The 14,075-nt window shown below is 44.4% G+C and overlaps 1 protein-coding gene across 1 annotated transcript in view; it reads right to left on the reverse strand.

Moving 5' to 3' along the window:
- The window catches only part of LOC5507856 (ribosome quality control complex subunit NEMF), a 41,624-nt gene that overhangs the window by 18,485 nt on the left and 9,064 nt on the right, over positions 1-14,075 (reverse strand). The window contains exons 8-17 of the mRNA XM_032376606.2: positions 11,147-11,220; positions 7,528-7,601; positions 5,904-5,979; positions 5,429-5,569; positions 4,997-5,044; positions 4,694-4,854; positions 3,910-3,997; positions 3,689-3,750; positions 650-713; positions 355-443 (exon numbers count right to left, since the gene is read on the reverse strand). Coding sequence (XP_032232497.2) covers positions 355-443; positions 650-713; positions 3,689-3,750; positions 3,910-3,997; positions 4,694-4,854; positions 4,997-5,044; positions 5,429-5,569; positions 5,904-5,979; positions 7,528-7,601; positions 11,147-11,220 — 877 coding nt within the window. The remainder of the gene's footprint in view (positions 1-354; positions 444-649; positions 714-3,688; positions 3,751-3,909; positions 3,998-4,693; positions 4,855-4,996; positions 5,045-5,428; positions 5,570-5,903; positions 5,980-7,527; positions 7,602-11,146; positions 11,221-14,075) is intronic.

Below are 14,075 nucleotides of genomic sequence, written 5' to 3' on the forward strand. Positions count from 1 at the left end.
CGCGCTACCGTGGCCACCAAACAAAGTGTTACAGCATGACGCGCGCTACCGTGGCCACCAAACAAAGTGTTACAGTATGACGCGCGCTACCGTGGCCATTAATACAAAGTCTGAAGCAAGTTAGCCAATCATCATGCGAGAACCACAGTTTCAATCGACAATAATTTTATGACTAGGAGGATTATGTCAAACATTTCTTTGCCTCGCTGGTTGGCTATCATATAATGCGTTTCTCACATCCTTGGTTCTAATTGGTTTTCTTCACATAACAATACGCCGCACTCACAAGCGCGCGTCTTATTGTAAATATATTTAAAGTTGGGATATTGTTACAGCTCAGATAAAATTACCAACCAGTATGTCTTTCTCGCTTTGTTGATACTTGTAGTGGTCGCAACTTCTTTCAGCGTTTGCTTGGCTTTTCTTTGGGCAGACTTCAAGGCCTGAACATGACAATAACAATTAACTCATCCAATATAGCGCATGTCCACGGCGAACAGTAAGATAGTAGCTTCAGTAACAGTGGGTAGTATTTTGAATTTTTATGACCACGAAAATCTTTTTTCATTTTGATTGATGTCAAAAGATGTCAAACGCTCAAAAGAGTATTCACGTTTACGGAAGCGGAAGAAAGTAAAAGGAATCCTACCTGTTCGGAGTGGTCGATCGTTTTCTGTTCTTTTTTGGCAGAATGTTTCTTTCTCTCGTAATGACTACAACGAATTAATAAAAATATATCATTTAATCGACTCAAGCCAGTTAAAGAAGAACCACTAAAATGTAGGTATCACCTTCATTCAGATGGACCGACAGATGGATGTCAACTCTTACCTTCTAACATTCAGATGGGCCAACAGATGAATGTCAAATCTTACCTTCTAGCATTCAGATGGACCGACAGATGGATGTCAACTCTTACCTTCTAGCATTTAGGTAGACCGACAGATGGATGTCAACTCTTACCTTCTAGCATTCAGATGGACCGACAGATGGATGTCAACTCTTACCATCTACCATTCAAATTGGCCGAAAGATGGGTGTCAACTCTTACCTTCTAGCAATCAGATGGGCCAACAGATCGATGTCAACTCTTACCTTCTAGCATTCAGATGGGCTGACAGATGAATGTCAACTCTTACCTTTTAACATTCAGATGGGCCAACAGATGAATGTGAACTCTTACTTTCTAGCATTCAGGTGGGCCAACAGATCGATCTCAACTCTTACCTTCTAGCATTCAGATGGGCCAGCAGATGAATGTCAACTCTTACCTTCTAGCATTCAGATGGGCCGACAGATGGATTTCATCTCTTACATTATAGCATTCAGATGGGCCGAAGGATGGATGTCAACTCTTACCTTCTAGCAATCGGATGGACCAACAGATGGGTGTCAACTCTTACCTTCTAGCAATCGGATAGGCCAACAGATGGATGTCAACTCTTACCTTCTAGCAATCGGATAGGCCAACAAATGGATGTCAACTCTTACCTTCTAGCATTCAAATGGACCGACAGATGGGTGTCAACTCTTACCTTCTAGCATTCAGATGGGCCGACAGATTGGTGTCAACTCTTACCTTCTAGCATTCAGATGGGCCAACAGATGAATGTCAACTCTTACCTTCTAGCATTCAGATGGGCCGAAAGATGGACTCCATCTCTTACCTTATAGCATTCAGACGGGCCGAAGGATGGGTGTCAACTCTTACCTTCTAGCAATCGGATAGGCCAAAGATGGGTGTCAACTCTTACCTTCTAGCATTCAGGTGGGCCAACAGATCGATGTCAACTCTTACCTTCTAGCATTCAGATGGGCTGACAGATGAATTTCAACTATTACCTTCTAGTATTCAGATGGGACGACAGATTGGTGTCAACTCTTACCTTCTAGCAATCGGATGGGCCAACAGATCGATGTCAACTCTTACCTTCTAGCATTCAGATGGGCTGACAGATGAATGTCAACTCTTACCTTTTAAAATTCAGATGGGCCAACAGATGAATGTGAACTCTTACCTTCTAGCATTCAGGTGGGCCAACAGATCGATCTCAACTCTTACCTTCTAGCATTCAGATGGGCCAACAGATGAATGTCAACTCTTACCTTCTAGCATTCAGATGGGCCGAAAGATGGACTCCATCTCTTACCTTATAGCATTCAGACGGGCCGAAGGATGGGTGTCAACTCTTACCTTCTAGCAATCGGATAGGCCAAAGATGGGTGTCAACTCTTACCTTCTAGCATTCAGGTGGGCCAACAGATCGATGTCAACTCTTACCTTCTAGCATTCAGATGGGCTGACAGATGAATTTCAACTATTACCTTCTAGTATTCAGATGGGACGACAGATTGGTGTCAACTCTTACCTTCTAGCATTCAGATGGGCCAACAGATCGATGTCAACTCTTACCTTCTAGTATTCAGATGGGACGACAGATTGGTGTCAACTCTTACCTTCTAGCAATCGGATGGGCCAACAGATCGATGTCAACTCTTACCTTCTAGCATTCAGATGGGCTGACAGATGAATGTCAACTCTTACCTTTTAAAATTCAGATGGGCCAACAGATGAATGTGAACTCTTACCTTCTAGCATTCAGGTGGGCCAACAGATCGATCTCAACTCTTACCTTCTAGCATTCAGATGGGCCGACAGATGGATTTCATCTCTTACATTATAGCATTCAGATGGGCCAAAGGATGGATGTCAACTTTTACCTTCTAGCAATCGGATGGACTAACAGATGGATATCAACTCTTACCTTCTAGCATTCAAATGGAACGACAGATGGGTGTCAACTCTTACCTTCTAGCAATCGGATAGGCCAACAGATGGATGTCAACTCTTACCTTCTAGCAATCGGATAGGCCAACAGATGGATGTCAACTCTTACCTTCTAGCATTCAAATGGACCGACAGATGGGTATCAACTCTTACCTTCTAGCATTCAGATGGGCCGACAGATTGGTGTCAACTCTTACCTTCTAGCATTCAGATGGGCCGACAGATTGGTGTCAACTCTTACCTTCTAGCATTCAGATGGGCCGAAAGATGGACTTCATCTCTTACCTTATAGCATTCAGATGGGCCGAAGGATCGGTGTCAACTCTTACCTTCTAGCATTCAGATGGACCGACAGATGAATGTCAACTCTTACCTTCTAGCATTCAGATGGGCCGACAGATTGGTGTCAACACTTACCTTCTAGCATTCAGATGGGCCGAAAGATGGACTTCATCTCTTACCTTATAGCATTCAGATTGGCCGAAGGATGGGTGTCAACTCTTACCTTCTAGCAATCGGATAGGCCAAAGATGGGTGTCAACTCTTACCTTCTAGCATTCAGGTGGGCCAACAGATCGATGTCAACTCTTACCTTCTAGCATTCAGATGGGCTGACAGATGAATTTCAACTATTACCTTCTAGCATTCAGATGGGCCGACAGATTGGTGTCAACTCTTACCTTCTAGCATTCAGATTAGCCGAAAAATGGATGTCAACTCTTACTATCTAGCATTCAGATGGGCCGAAGGATGGATGTCAACTCTTACCTTCTAGTATTCAGATGGACCGACAGATGGGTGTCAACTCTTACCTTCTAGTATTCAGATGGACCGACAGATGGGTGTCAACTCTTACCTTCTAGCATTCAGATGGACCGACAGATGGGTGTCAACTCTTACCTTCTAGCATTCGCATACGCCGACAAGGACAGATCGATGTCAACTCTAACACCCTTTGGACCCTGCAAGTATTGGGAAGTAATTTTCAGCCCTTGAAACAAGACTCTCTGACTACTACTTTAGATAATAATCAGAGGCTATGATAATACTTTTAGATGTCATCTTAAGTATTATAAATTGATAGTTAGAGCAAAAAATACAAAATACAGCAACTCAAGTACCTTTTTCTTTTTTTTCCTCTTGTTGAGATGGTTATCATCTTCATTATCATCTTCATCATCGCTATCATCCGAATCATCAAACGGGTCACTGAAATGGCAAACACAAAATGGCATGCGCATTTCTTTCTTAGCAATGCGATTAACCTATAGGTAAGGGGGGCAAAGTTATACCACAGGCTACCCATAAATCCAGATCACCTGATCTAACTAAGAAGCATGGCCATGTAATTTCTCTCTAGCTCAAGCTTGGGCTGCTACAGACTACCCACACACCAGGGGCTCGTTTCTCGAAACACCTAAAACTTCTCGTGCCCGAAAACGTTATATTCCTTAAATTTGAAAAGCTGGCTAATTCCTATAAAACTTATGGTATCTGAATGTGTTGAAATATCGTCAAACATCACATTTTACAAAAACAAACATCCCATTCGTGTGAAGGATGATCCTCTCTCTATATAGATTATAGACTTTGATCTTTCTAGAACTTCTCGGGCCCGAAATTCACATGGCTTTTAAAAATATTAAGAAAGTTCTCGGGACCTCGCAGTCCCCCGAGACTTTTCGGGTAACTTTTTGGCTTCAGTAAAATAATTTCAGCGTAATAATTTGCAATACGAACCAAAAGGAAGTTCAAACTGTTCTAAAACATGAAAGCGGTTCTCGAAAAGAAAACATGCCGGCCAGTGAATTCTCGGGTGTTACGAGAAACGGGCGCCTGGCCCTAGCTAAGCTGCCTTAGAAGAGTTCCACAGGTCTCCCGTTTATGCTGGCCAAGCTAACGTACCTTAATAGCATGGTGATGTGATTGGTCTGTAGCTTGAGCTCTCTGATAGCACTTGCCACAGGATCGCCTTGTATCTGGGCCTCTTTTACCAGGTTTAGTATTTCAGACCAGTCGATCTGATTGGCGATTGCGCTATTCACCACCAAAATAGCTCGGTCTACCTGGAAACACCATACAAAGTTGGTGTTACCCTATCCCCAAGTACCCCACATCAAGGGGCTTATAACTGAAATGTTTGGAACATGCGCTTGTAATGTTGTAATGTGATACGTATTCATGAAAGACACCTCGAGAATGGCTCACCAGGTCTAGATTTATCTCTATGAGTTGGGCCTTTCTCACGTCTGCCTCCTATAGAAAAAAAGAACAGTAAAACTACAGAAACAGCTGTCTCAAGAAGCCTGGAAAATGAATGTTGCTTCGATATACATTCTTACAGCGTAACCTGTTAAACCATGAACATCAAAAATATGTGGAGCGTTTACTGTCTTCTGACGAATCAAAAGCACGAATCCAGCCACTGAGACTTGTCGAAACACTGCAAATGTAGCAGTTGATTGGTCAAAACAAACATACCATACATATTTCTACTGAGTACAGTTTTACTGGACACGCTGAAATACATCTTTAAACGTACAATGCATGTGGGCCATGTAATACTCTTAATGTTCAGTGTATGAAATGTCTCACATTATGCCTATAGGTAAATGGATGTGTCACGTGAACCAGTCGCACCTGTGCGCTTTGTAGCTGCTGGATCCGTTTCTCGTGGTCCTTCTTAACATTCTCGAGTTTCTTGAGAGCGGATTTTTCCTGGTTCAGTGCTTTTACGTCTAGTTTCTGGCTTCCGATACTCGAGAAAAAATCGTCGACAGTCTACACGTAACATTGAAAGCGTTAGACCTTTAGAACGTGTACATATTACAAAGGTGAACTCAATTTCAAAAGTTGTTTTCTTTTGGAAAAGAAGTCTTAGCTCTAAAAAGTGATTAATTTGAATGTGAATACGTTTGTTTAGTGAGCAGAATGGGCGTGCAGGCGTTTTTGGTGAGGTACGCGAAAAAAAATAGCTTTTTGTGTGTATTGTGTTATTCGCTGTAGAGACCCTTTAGAAAATGTTTGGTGTTTTTAACTGAGAAACTGTTTAACCGTTAAGCGACTGGGAGAGCTAAGAACCAAAATAGCCACACAAAGGTGAATGTTCACCTACCTTATCAAAGGATGGAAATTCTAGGTAGGGATGGTCTTTGTATTGCGTCATCAGAAAAGGGTAAAACTCTTGGTAGCTATAACAACAAACCAACATGCTTTTTTCAACGATAATAAAATGTCTATTCAGCTGTTTATTGCCAATGACTTAAATTGAATTTTCTTCCCAATCTATTGTATCCGTCCACCCTCTTAATTATCTACCCCTCTACCCTTCCTATTCTACCCTCCCTCGCACCTTCTACTCTACCATTCCACCCACCACCCATCACACTTCCTTATCTACCTCTCAGCCCTTCAGTTTCTATCCCTCCACCCTTTCTATTCTACACCTCCACCCTTCCTACTCTTCCACGACTCCCACCACCCTTCCTCTTCTACCTATCCACCCTTCAGTTTTTACCCCTCCACCCTTTCTACTGTACACCTCCACCCTTCCTACTCTACCACGTCACCCACCACCCTTCCTCTTCTATCTCTCCACCCTTCAGTTTCTACCCCTCCACCCTTTCTATTCTACACCTCCGCCCTTCCTACTCTCCAATGCCACCGACCACCCACCACCCTTCCTCTTCTACCTCACCACCCTTCCTCTTCTACCACTCCAGTTTCTACCCCTCCACCCTTTCTATTCTACACCTCCACCCTTCCTACTCTTCCACGCCACCCACCACCCTTCCTCTTCTACATCTCCACCCTTCAGTTTTTACCTCTCCACCCTTTCTATTCGTCACCTCCACCCTTCCTACTCTTCCACGCCACCCACCACCCTTCCTCTTCTACCTCTCCACCCTTCAGTTTCTACCCCTCCACCCTTTCTACTGTACACCTCCACCCTTCCTACTCTACCACGTCACCCACCACCCTTCCTCTTCTATCTCTCCACCCTTCAGTTTCTACCCCTCCACCCTTTCTATTCTACACCTCCGCCCTTCCTACTCTCCAATGCCACCGACCACCCACCACCCTTCCTCTTCTACCACTCCAGTTTCTACCCCTCCACCCTTTCTATTCTACACCTCCACCCTTCCTACTCTTCCACGCCACCCACCACCCTTCCTCTTCTACATCTCCACCCTTCAGTTTCTACCCCTCCACCCTTTCTATTGTACACCTCCACCCTTCCTACTCTTCCACGCCACCCACCACCCTTCCTCTTCTACCTCTCCACCCTTCAGTTTCTACCCCTCCACCCTTTCTACTGTACACCTCCACCCTTCCTACTCTACCACGTCACCCACCACCCTTCCTCTTCTATCTCTCCACCCTTCAGTTTCTACCCCTCCACCCTTTCTATTCTACACCTCCACCCTTATTTCTCTTCCATGCCACCCTTCCTCTTCTACCTCTCCACCCTTCAGTTTCATCCCTCCACCTTTTCTATTCTACACCCTCACCCTTCCTACTCTTAAACGCCACCCACCACTCTTCCTCTTCTACCTCTCCACCCTTCTTCTTCCACCCCTCCACCCTCCCTCCCCTCCACCCTTCCTATTTTACCTCTTCAACCTACCACTTCCTATTCTACCCTCCACCTTTCCCCCTCCTATTTTAGCCCTCGACCCTTCGTATTCTACCCCCACCCTTCCAATTCTAACCCTATCCTACCACTCTCTGATACTCACGTTAAGAGCTCATCACTACCCACGCCAGACAAGTCAACTGACGGCTTCTTCTCCCGCTTTTGTATAATATAGCCCTGTTGGTTGAGATTTATGAAAACTTTCTTATATGATTATTCTATTTCGAGTAAAAAAGTGTTTTAGAAGACAACACTCATAGGAGAACAAGTCCATTAATATGTCGCACTCGTACCGTGCAAAATTTCATAATTCGGATTCGACAGTGCAACGGCTGAATTAATTAGTTAGGCACGGCACCGAGTACAAATTCGCAAACCGCGCTGCACGAAAAATCAACCGTCGAGCTTTCGGTGTGCCGGACCAAATGCAATACTTTTATTCATGCAACAGGAGCACATCAAATCAACTTCGATCGCTCGCAACTCATTGAGTGTGACTTATTTAGTGTGAAGTCTGAATCAGCGTCACATTTAATGTACTTGGCTTTACACAAATAGACAATTAGGTTTGGCATGGCAAGCTTTGCGACGTATGATGGAGCCTTAACTTAAAAGCACGCAATTCTCTATAGTAGAACAACTGGAGCGGCAATGTCGAACAATCTTCCCAGACAACTTTGCAGGTTTTCGATAGGTTCGATTTATCAGAATTCTTTGTTTTACATGTTCCCCGTGCTGACCTTGCAGGGCTTCGAGGACGTTCGACTTATCAGCTCAGTCCAGCTCTCTTGTATTGCCCCCCCTCTCTCCCTCGCGTGCTCACCTTGCAGGATTTCAAGGATGTTGGAGTTATTAGAGTCTAGCTGTATTGTATTCCCCCTCCCCCCCTCCCCCGCGCGCTCACTTTTCAGGGTTTCAAGGACGTTCATGTAATCAGAGTTCAGCTGTGTTGTATTGCTCCTTCCCCCCCCCCCCCCCCTCCCTCGCGTGTTCACCATTTAGGGTTTCAGGGATGTTGGAGTTATCAGAGTGCTCACTATTCAGGATTCAAGGATGTTGGAGTTATCAGAGTGCTCACTTTGCAGGGTTTCAAGGATGTTGGAGTTATCAGAGTGCTCACCTTGCAGGGCTTCAAGGATGTTGGAGTTATCAGAGTGCTCACCTTGCAGGGCTTCAAGGATGTTGGAGTTATCAGAGTGCTCACCTTGCAGGCCTTCAGGGATGTTGGAGTTATCAGAGTGCTCACCTTGCAGGGTTTCAAGGATGTTGGAGCTATCAGAGTGCTCACCTTGCAGGGTTTTAAGGATGTTGGAGATATCAGAGTGCTCACCTTGCAGGGTTTCAGGGATGTTGGAGTTATCAGAGTGCTCACCTTGCAGGGTCTTAAGGATGTTGGAGTTATCAGAGTGCTCACCTTGCAGGGTTTCAAGGATGTTGGAGTTATCAGAGTGGTCACCTTGCAGGCCTTCAGGGATGTTGGAGTTATCAGAGTGCTCACCTTGCAGGGTTTCAAGGATGTTGGAGTTATCAGACTTCTCACCTTGCAGGGTTTTAAGGATGTCGGAGTTATCAGAGTGCTTATCATTCAGGGTTTTAAGGATGTTGGAGTTATCAGAGTGATCACCTTGCAGGGTTTCAGGGATGTTGGAGTTATCAGAGTGATCACCTTGCAGGGTTTCAAGGATGTTGGAGTTATCAGAGTGATCACCTTGCAGGGTTTTAAGGATGTTGGAGTTATCAGAGTGCTCACCTTGCAGGGCTTCAAGGATGTTGGAGTTATCAGAGTGCTCACCTTGCAGGGCTTCAAGGATGTTGGAGTTATCAGAGTGCTTACCTTGCAGGGCTTCAAGGATGTTGGAGTTATCAGAGTGCTCGCCTTGCAGGGTTTAAAGGATGTTGGAGTTATCAGAGTGATCACCTTGCAGGGTTTTAAGGATGTTGGAGTTATCAGAGTGCTCGCCTTGCAGGGCTTCAAGGATGTTGGAGTTATCAGAGTGATCACCTTGCAGGGTTTCAAGGATGTTGGAGTTATCAGAGTGATCACCTTGCAGGGTTTCAAGGATGTTGGAGTTATCAGAGTGCTCACCTTACAGGGTTTTAAGGATGTTGGAGTTATCAGAGTGCTCACCTTGCAGGGTTTCAAGGATGTTGGAGTTATCAGAGTGCTCACCTTGCAGGGTTTCAAGGATGTTGGAGTTATCAGAGTGCTCACCTTACAGGGTTTTAAGGAAGTTGGAGTTATCAGAGTGCTCACCTTGAAGGGTTTCAGGGATGTTGGAGTTATCAGAGTGCTCACCTTGCAGGGTCTTAAGGATGTTGGAGTTATCAGAGTGCTCACCTTGCAGGGCTTCAAGGATGTTGGAGTTATCAGAGTGCTCACCATTCAGGGTTCAAGGATGTTGGAGTTATCAGAGTGCTTACCTTACAGGGTTTTAAGGATGTTGGAGTTATCAGAGTGCTCACCTTACAGGGTTTCAAGGATGTTGGAGTTATCAGAGTGCTCACCATTCAGGGTTCAAGGATGTTGGAGTTATCAGAGTGCTCACCTTGTAGGGCTTCAAGGATGTTGGAGTTATTAGAGTCTAGCTGTATTGTATTCCCCCTCCCCCCCTCCCCCGCGCGCTCACTTTTCAGGGTTTCAAGGACGTTCATGTAATCAGAGTTCAGCTGTGTTGTATTGCTCCTTCCCCCCCCCCCCCCCTCCCTCGCGTGTTCACCATTTAGGGTTTCAGGGATGTTGGAGTTATCAGAGTGCTCACTATTCAGGATTCAAGGATGTTGGAGTTATCAGAGTGCTCACTTTGCAGGGTTTCAAGGATGTTGGAGTTATCAGAGTGCTCACCTTGCAGGGCTTCAAGGATGTTGGAGTTATCAGAGTGCTCACCTTGCAGGGCTTCAAGGATGTTGGAGTTATCAGACTTCTCACCTTGCAGGGTTTTAAGGATGTCGGAGTTATCAGAGTGCTTATCATTCAGGGTTTTAAGGATGTTGGAGTTATCAGAGTGATCACCTTGCAGGGTTTCAGGGATGTTGGAGTTATCAGAGTGCTCACCTTGCAGGGTTTCAAGGATGTTGGAGTTATCAGAGTGCTCACCTTGCAGGGTTTCAAGGATGTTGGAGTTATCAGAGTGCTCACCATTCAGGGTTCAAGGATGTTGGAGTTATCAGCGTGCTCACCTTGCAGGGTTTCAAGGATGTTGGAGTTATCAGAGTGCTTACCTTGCAGGGCTTCAAGGATGTTGGAGTTATCAGAGTGCTCGCCTTGCAGGGTTTAAAGGATGTTGGAGTTATCAGAGTGCTCACCTTGCAGGGTTTCAGGGATGTTGGAGTTATCAGAGTGCTCACCTTGCAGGCCTTCAGGGATGTTGGAGTTATCAGAGTGCTCACCTTGCAGGGTTTCAAGGATGTTGGAGTTATCAGAGTGCTCACCATTCAGGGTTTTAAGGATGTTGGAGTTATCAGAGTGCTCACCTTGCAGGGTTTCAAGGATGTTGGAGTTATCAGAGTGCTCACCTTGCAGGGTTTAAAGGATGTTGGAGTTATCAGAGTGCTCACCTTGCAGGGTTCAAGGATGTTGGAGTTATCAGAGTGCTCACCTTGCAGGGTTTCAAGGATGTTGGAGTTATCAGAGTGCTCACCTTGCAGGGCTTCAGGGATGTTGGAGTTATCAGAGTGCTCACCATTCAGGGTTTCAGGGATGTTGGAGTTATCAGAGTGCTCACCTTACAGGGTTTCGTCATTACGTCGTCCAAGTACTTGTCAGCTTTTAAGAGGGCATCCATTATCCGTGGGAGGTCTGGAAACAATTTGTCAATGTACATAGGAGATTAAATGATGCATTTTCAGAATATCGCTTTGTAGAGTATGTTCCTCTCACCACTGGCCTCCAGGTTCGATTCAACTTGGTAGGTAAAAAGTTGAAAGCAAGGGGAAAAAAGATCACAAATCACTGGGGGGGGGGGGGGGGGGCGTAAGGACAAAAAACAAAAAAAGCCAAAACCGCATTAGAGTTTTACGAAACAACTAAACTTTGTTTAGGAACAACCGCAAAACGCACCGAAAAAAATTCCTAACAAAACCGAAAAACCGCATCACCGCTCTTACAAATACTTGTTTAAAACAAATACTTAAGAGATGTTTCCTGTTTAAATCTGTCCCACTAAGCAAAAACAAATTCTGGCCAGTTCATTGTTATGATTATATTAAAAAGGGCAGATGTCTTCGAACACAATATTTAATGCACCAGCGGCAAACTTATTTACTACAGGACTTCACGCTCATATAAAGATTAATACATTTATTAGTACACCGAGATGTGGAATTCTATATCATTTATGAAAGCTTTTTTTTCGTCTGCAAAAGGACCCGTTTTCAAACAGCAATACTCTAGAGATTACATTTCTTCTTTACGCTCATAAAGATTAATACATTTATTAGTACACCGAGATGTGGAATTCTATATCATTTATGAAAGCTTTTTTTTCGTCTGCAAAAGGACCCGTTTTCAAACAGCAATACTCTAGAGAATTCATTTCTTCTTTACGCTCATAAAGATTAATACATTTATTAGTACACCGAGATGTGGAATTCTTTATCATTTATGAAAGCTTTTTTTCTTCTGCAAAAGGACCCGTTTTCAAACAGCGATACTCTTGATTACATTTTTTCTTTTGCGATTGATCTCGAGCCAAAACAAACAAAGTTATAATAACATCTCTTTTTGAAAAAAAAAACTTGGTGGTTGGATTTGTTTTGATAAGCTCGGATCCATCATTACTGTCCCCAGTAACTTGTCAAGTCAGGGGTAAGAAAAAAAGCAGAAAAGAACAATGAAAGCGTGTATATTAGTTTAGTTTAGTTTATTGGCTTTGTCACACAAAAAAAAATACTACGGTTTACAATAGGAAATAAACAAGATAAAGAAAATAAGAAACAATGTGACGGGAGAAGAAAACAGGGCGTAAGCCCCAATTGAAATTCTTTCCCAACAAATTACGAACAATAAGAATTCTAAAACGAAAATAAAAATTGAATTACATAAATTTAAGATCTATGAAATTATGGAGGTTGGTAAAAGGCAAGTTTCTCTAAATAGTGAGTTGTCAGCTGATACCTGAAAGACGAAAGCGTAGTGCAAGATTTCATAAGTGAAGGAAGACTATTCCAAAGTTTGACAGTTCTAGGGAAATACGAATTCCTGTAATAATTTTGGTTGTGAGTGGAAAAAAGGCGGTAATTGTTAGGATGGTAATTTCGAGTATTGTATCCGGACGTGGCTGGAGAGAGGAGGCTAGCTAAACTAATGCTCACGTCACCATTTTTTATTTTAAATAACAGAACTAGATCGGTTATGTCTCTTCGATATTCTAATGGGAGGAGCTTAAGAGTTTTCAGCCTTTCTGTGTATGAAACATCGGCGGGATAGTTCAAAATAAACTTGGATGCTCGACGCTGGACGTTCTCAATCAGAGCTTTGTGCTTGCCTGTCGAAGGCGACCAAATGCAAGAAGCATACTCCAGGTGGGGCCTAACAAGGGTGCAGTACAGCAGCTGTCTTGTAGTTGGGTCGAGGATGTCAGAACAGACCCGCTTCACTAGTCCAAGCACCCTGTTTGCTTTTGCGCACATAGGCTCGATGTGAGGACCCCAAGACAGATCGTTAGTAATTGTAACGCCGAGGTCAGTCACCTGCGCTACTGGATCCAGGGTGCGACCGCATAGTTGGTAAGGGTACGGAGGACGCTTGGTAGAACGCTTCTTTGACATGTGCACCACTTTGCACTTAGATGCACTAAACTCCATGCTGTGCTCTAGACTCCAGCTGTACAGGGAGTCAAGGTCAGCCTGCAACGAGGTGTCTATAGAGCGGTAGAGCTTAGAATCATCAGCATAAAGAGCGATGTTTGAGCCTTGCTGCACGTAGTTAGGCATATCGTTGGCATATACTAGGAACAACAGGGGCCCAAGGATAGATCCTTGTGGGACCCCTGAGGTCACTGGCAGCCAAGAGGAGGACGCACCATCGAGGACAACACGCTGCCTCCTTCCCGTTAGGTAGGACACAAACCATTTCAGCAGAGAACCCGTGACTCCATACTGCTGCAGCTTGGAAATAAGCAGATGATGAGAGACCTTGTCAAAGGCCTTGGAAAGGTCTAGGTGAATGACATCAATGTCCTGCCCCCCTGCTAGTCTTTCTACGATGTCATGATAGACTTCAACAAGTTGCGTCACGGTGGATTTTCCCTTAAGGAATCCGTGTTGAAGCTGGTAAATATGGGGGGAAATGAAGTTGAAGCAGCGCTTGAAGACGCAGCGTTCAAGGACTTTTGACAGGATACACAGAAGAGAGATAGGCCTGTAGTTTTCTGCCAGGGTGGGGTCATCCTTCTTGAACACAGGTGTGACATTTGCGTCCTTCCAAAGCGCGGGAACGGATCCAAGAGACAGCGACAGATTAAACAACCGACATAACGATGGTGCGATTTGATGAGCGGTGTTTTTCAGCAGAATACCAGGGATTTGATCCGTTCCACAGGCTTTATGGGAGTCAAGATTTCTTAAGACATCCAGTACTTCAGGGACAGTGAGTTGGATAGAGCCCAGACCCAACACGGGCTCACGGTTGGTAGGCTGGGCCCTAACAAATTC

The sequence above is a fragment of the Nematostella vectensis genome, chromosome 7, assembly GCF_932526225.1.
Source record: "Nematostella vectensis chromosome 7, jaNemVect1.1, whole genome shotgun sequence".
In the NCBI taxonomy this organism is placed as follows: domain Eukaryota; kingdom Metazoa; phylum Cnidaria; class Anthozoa; order Actiniaria; family Edwardsiidae; genus Nematostella; species Nematostella vectensis.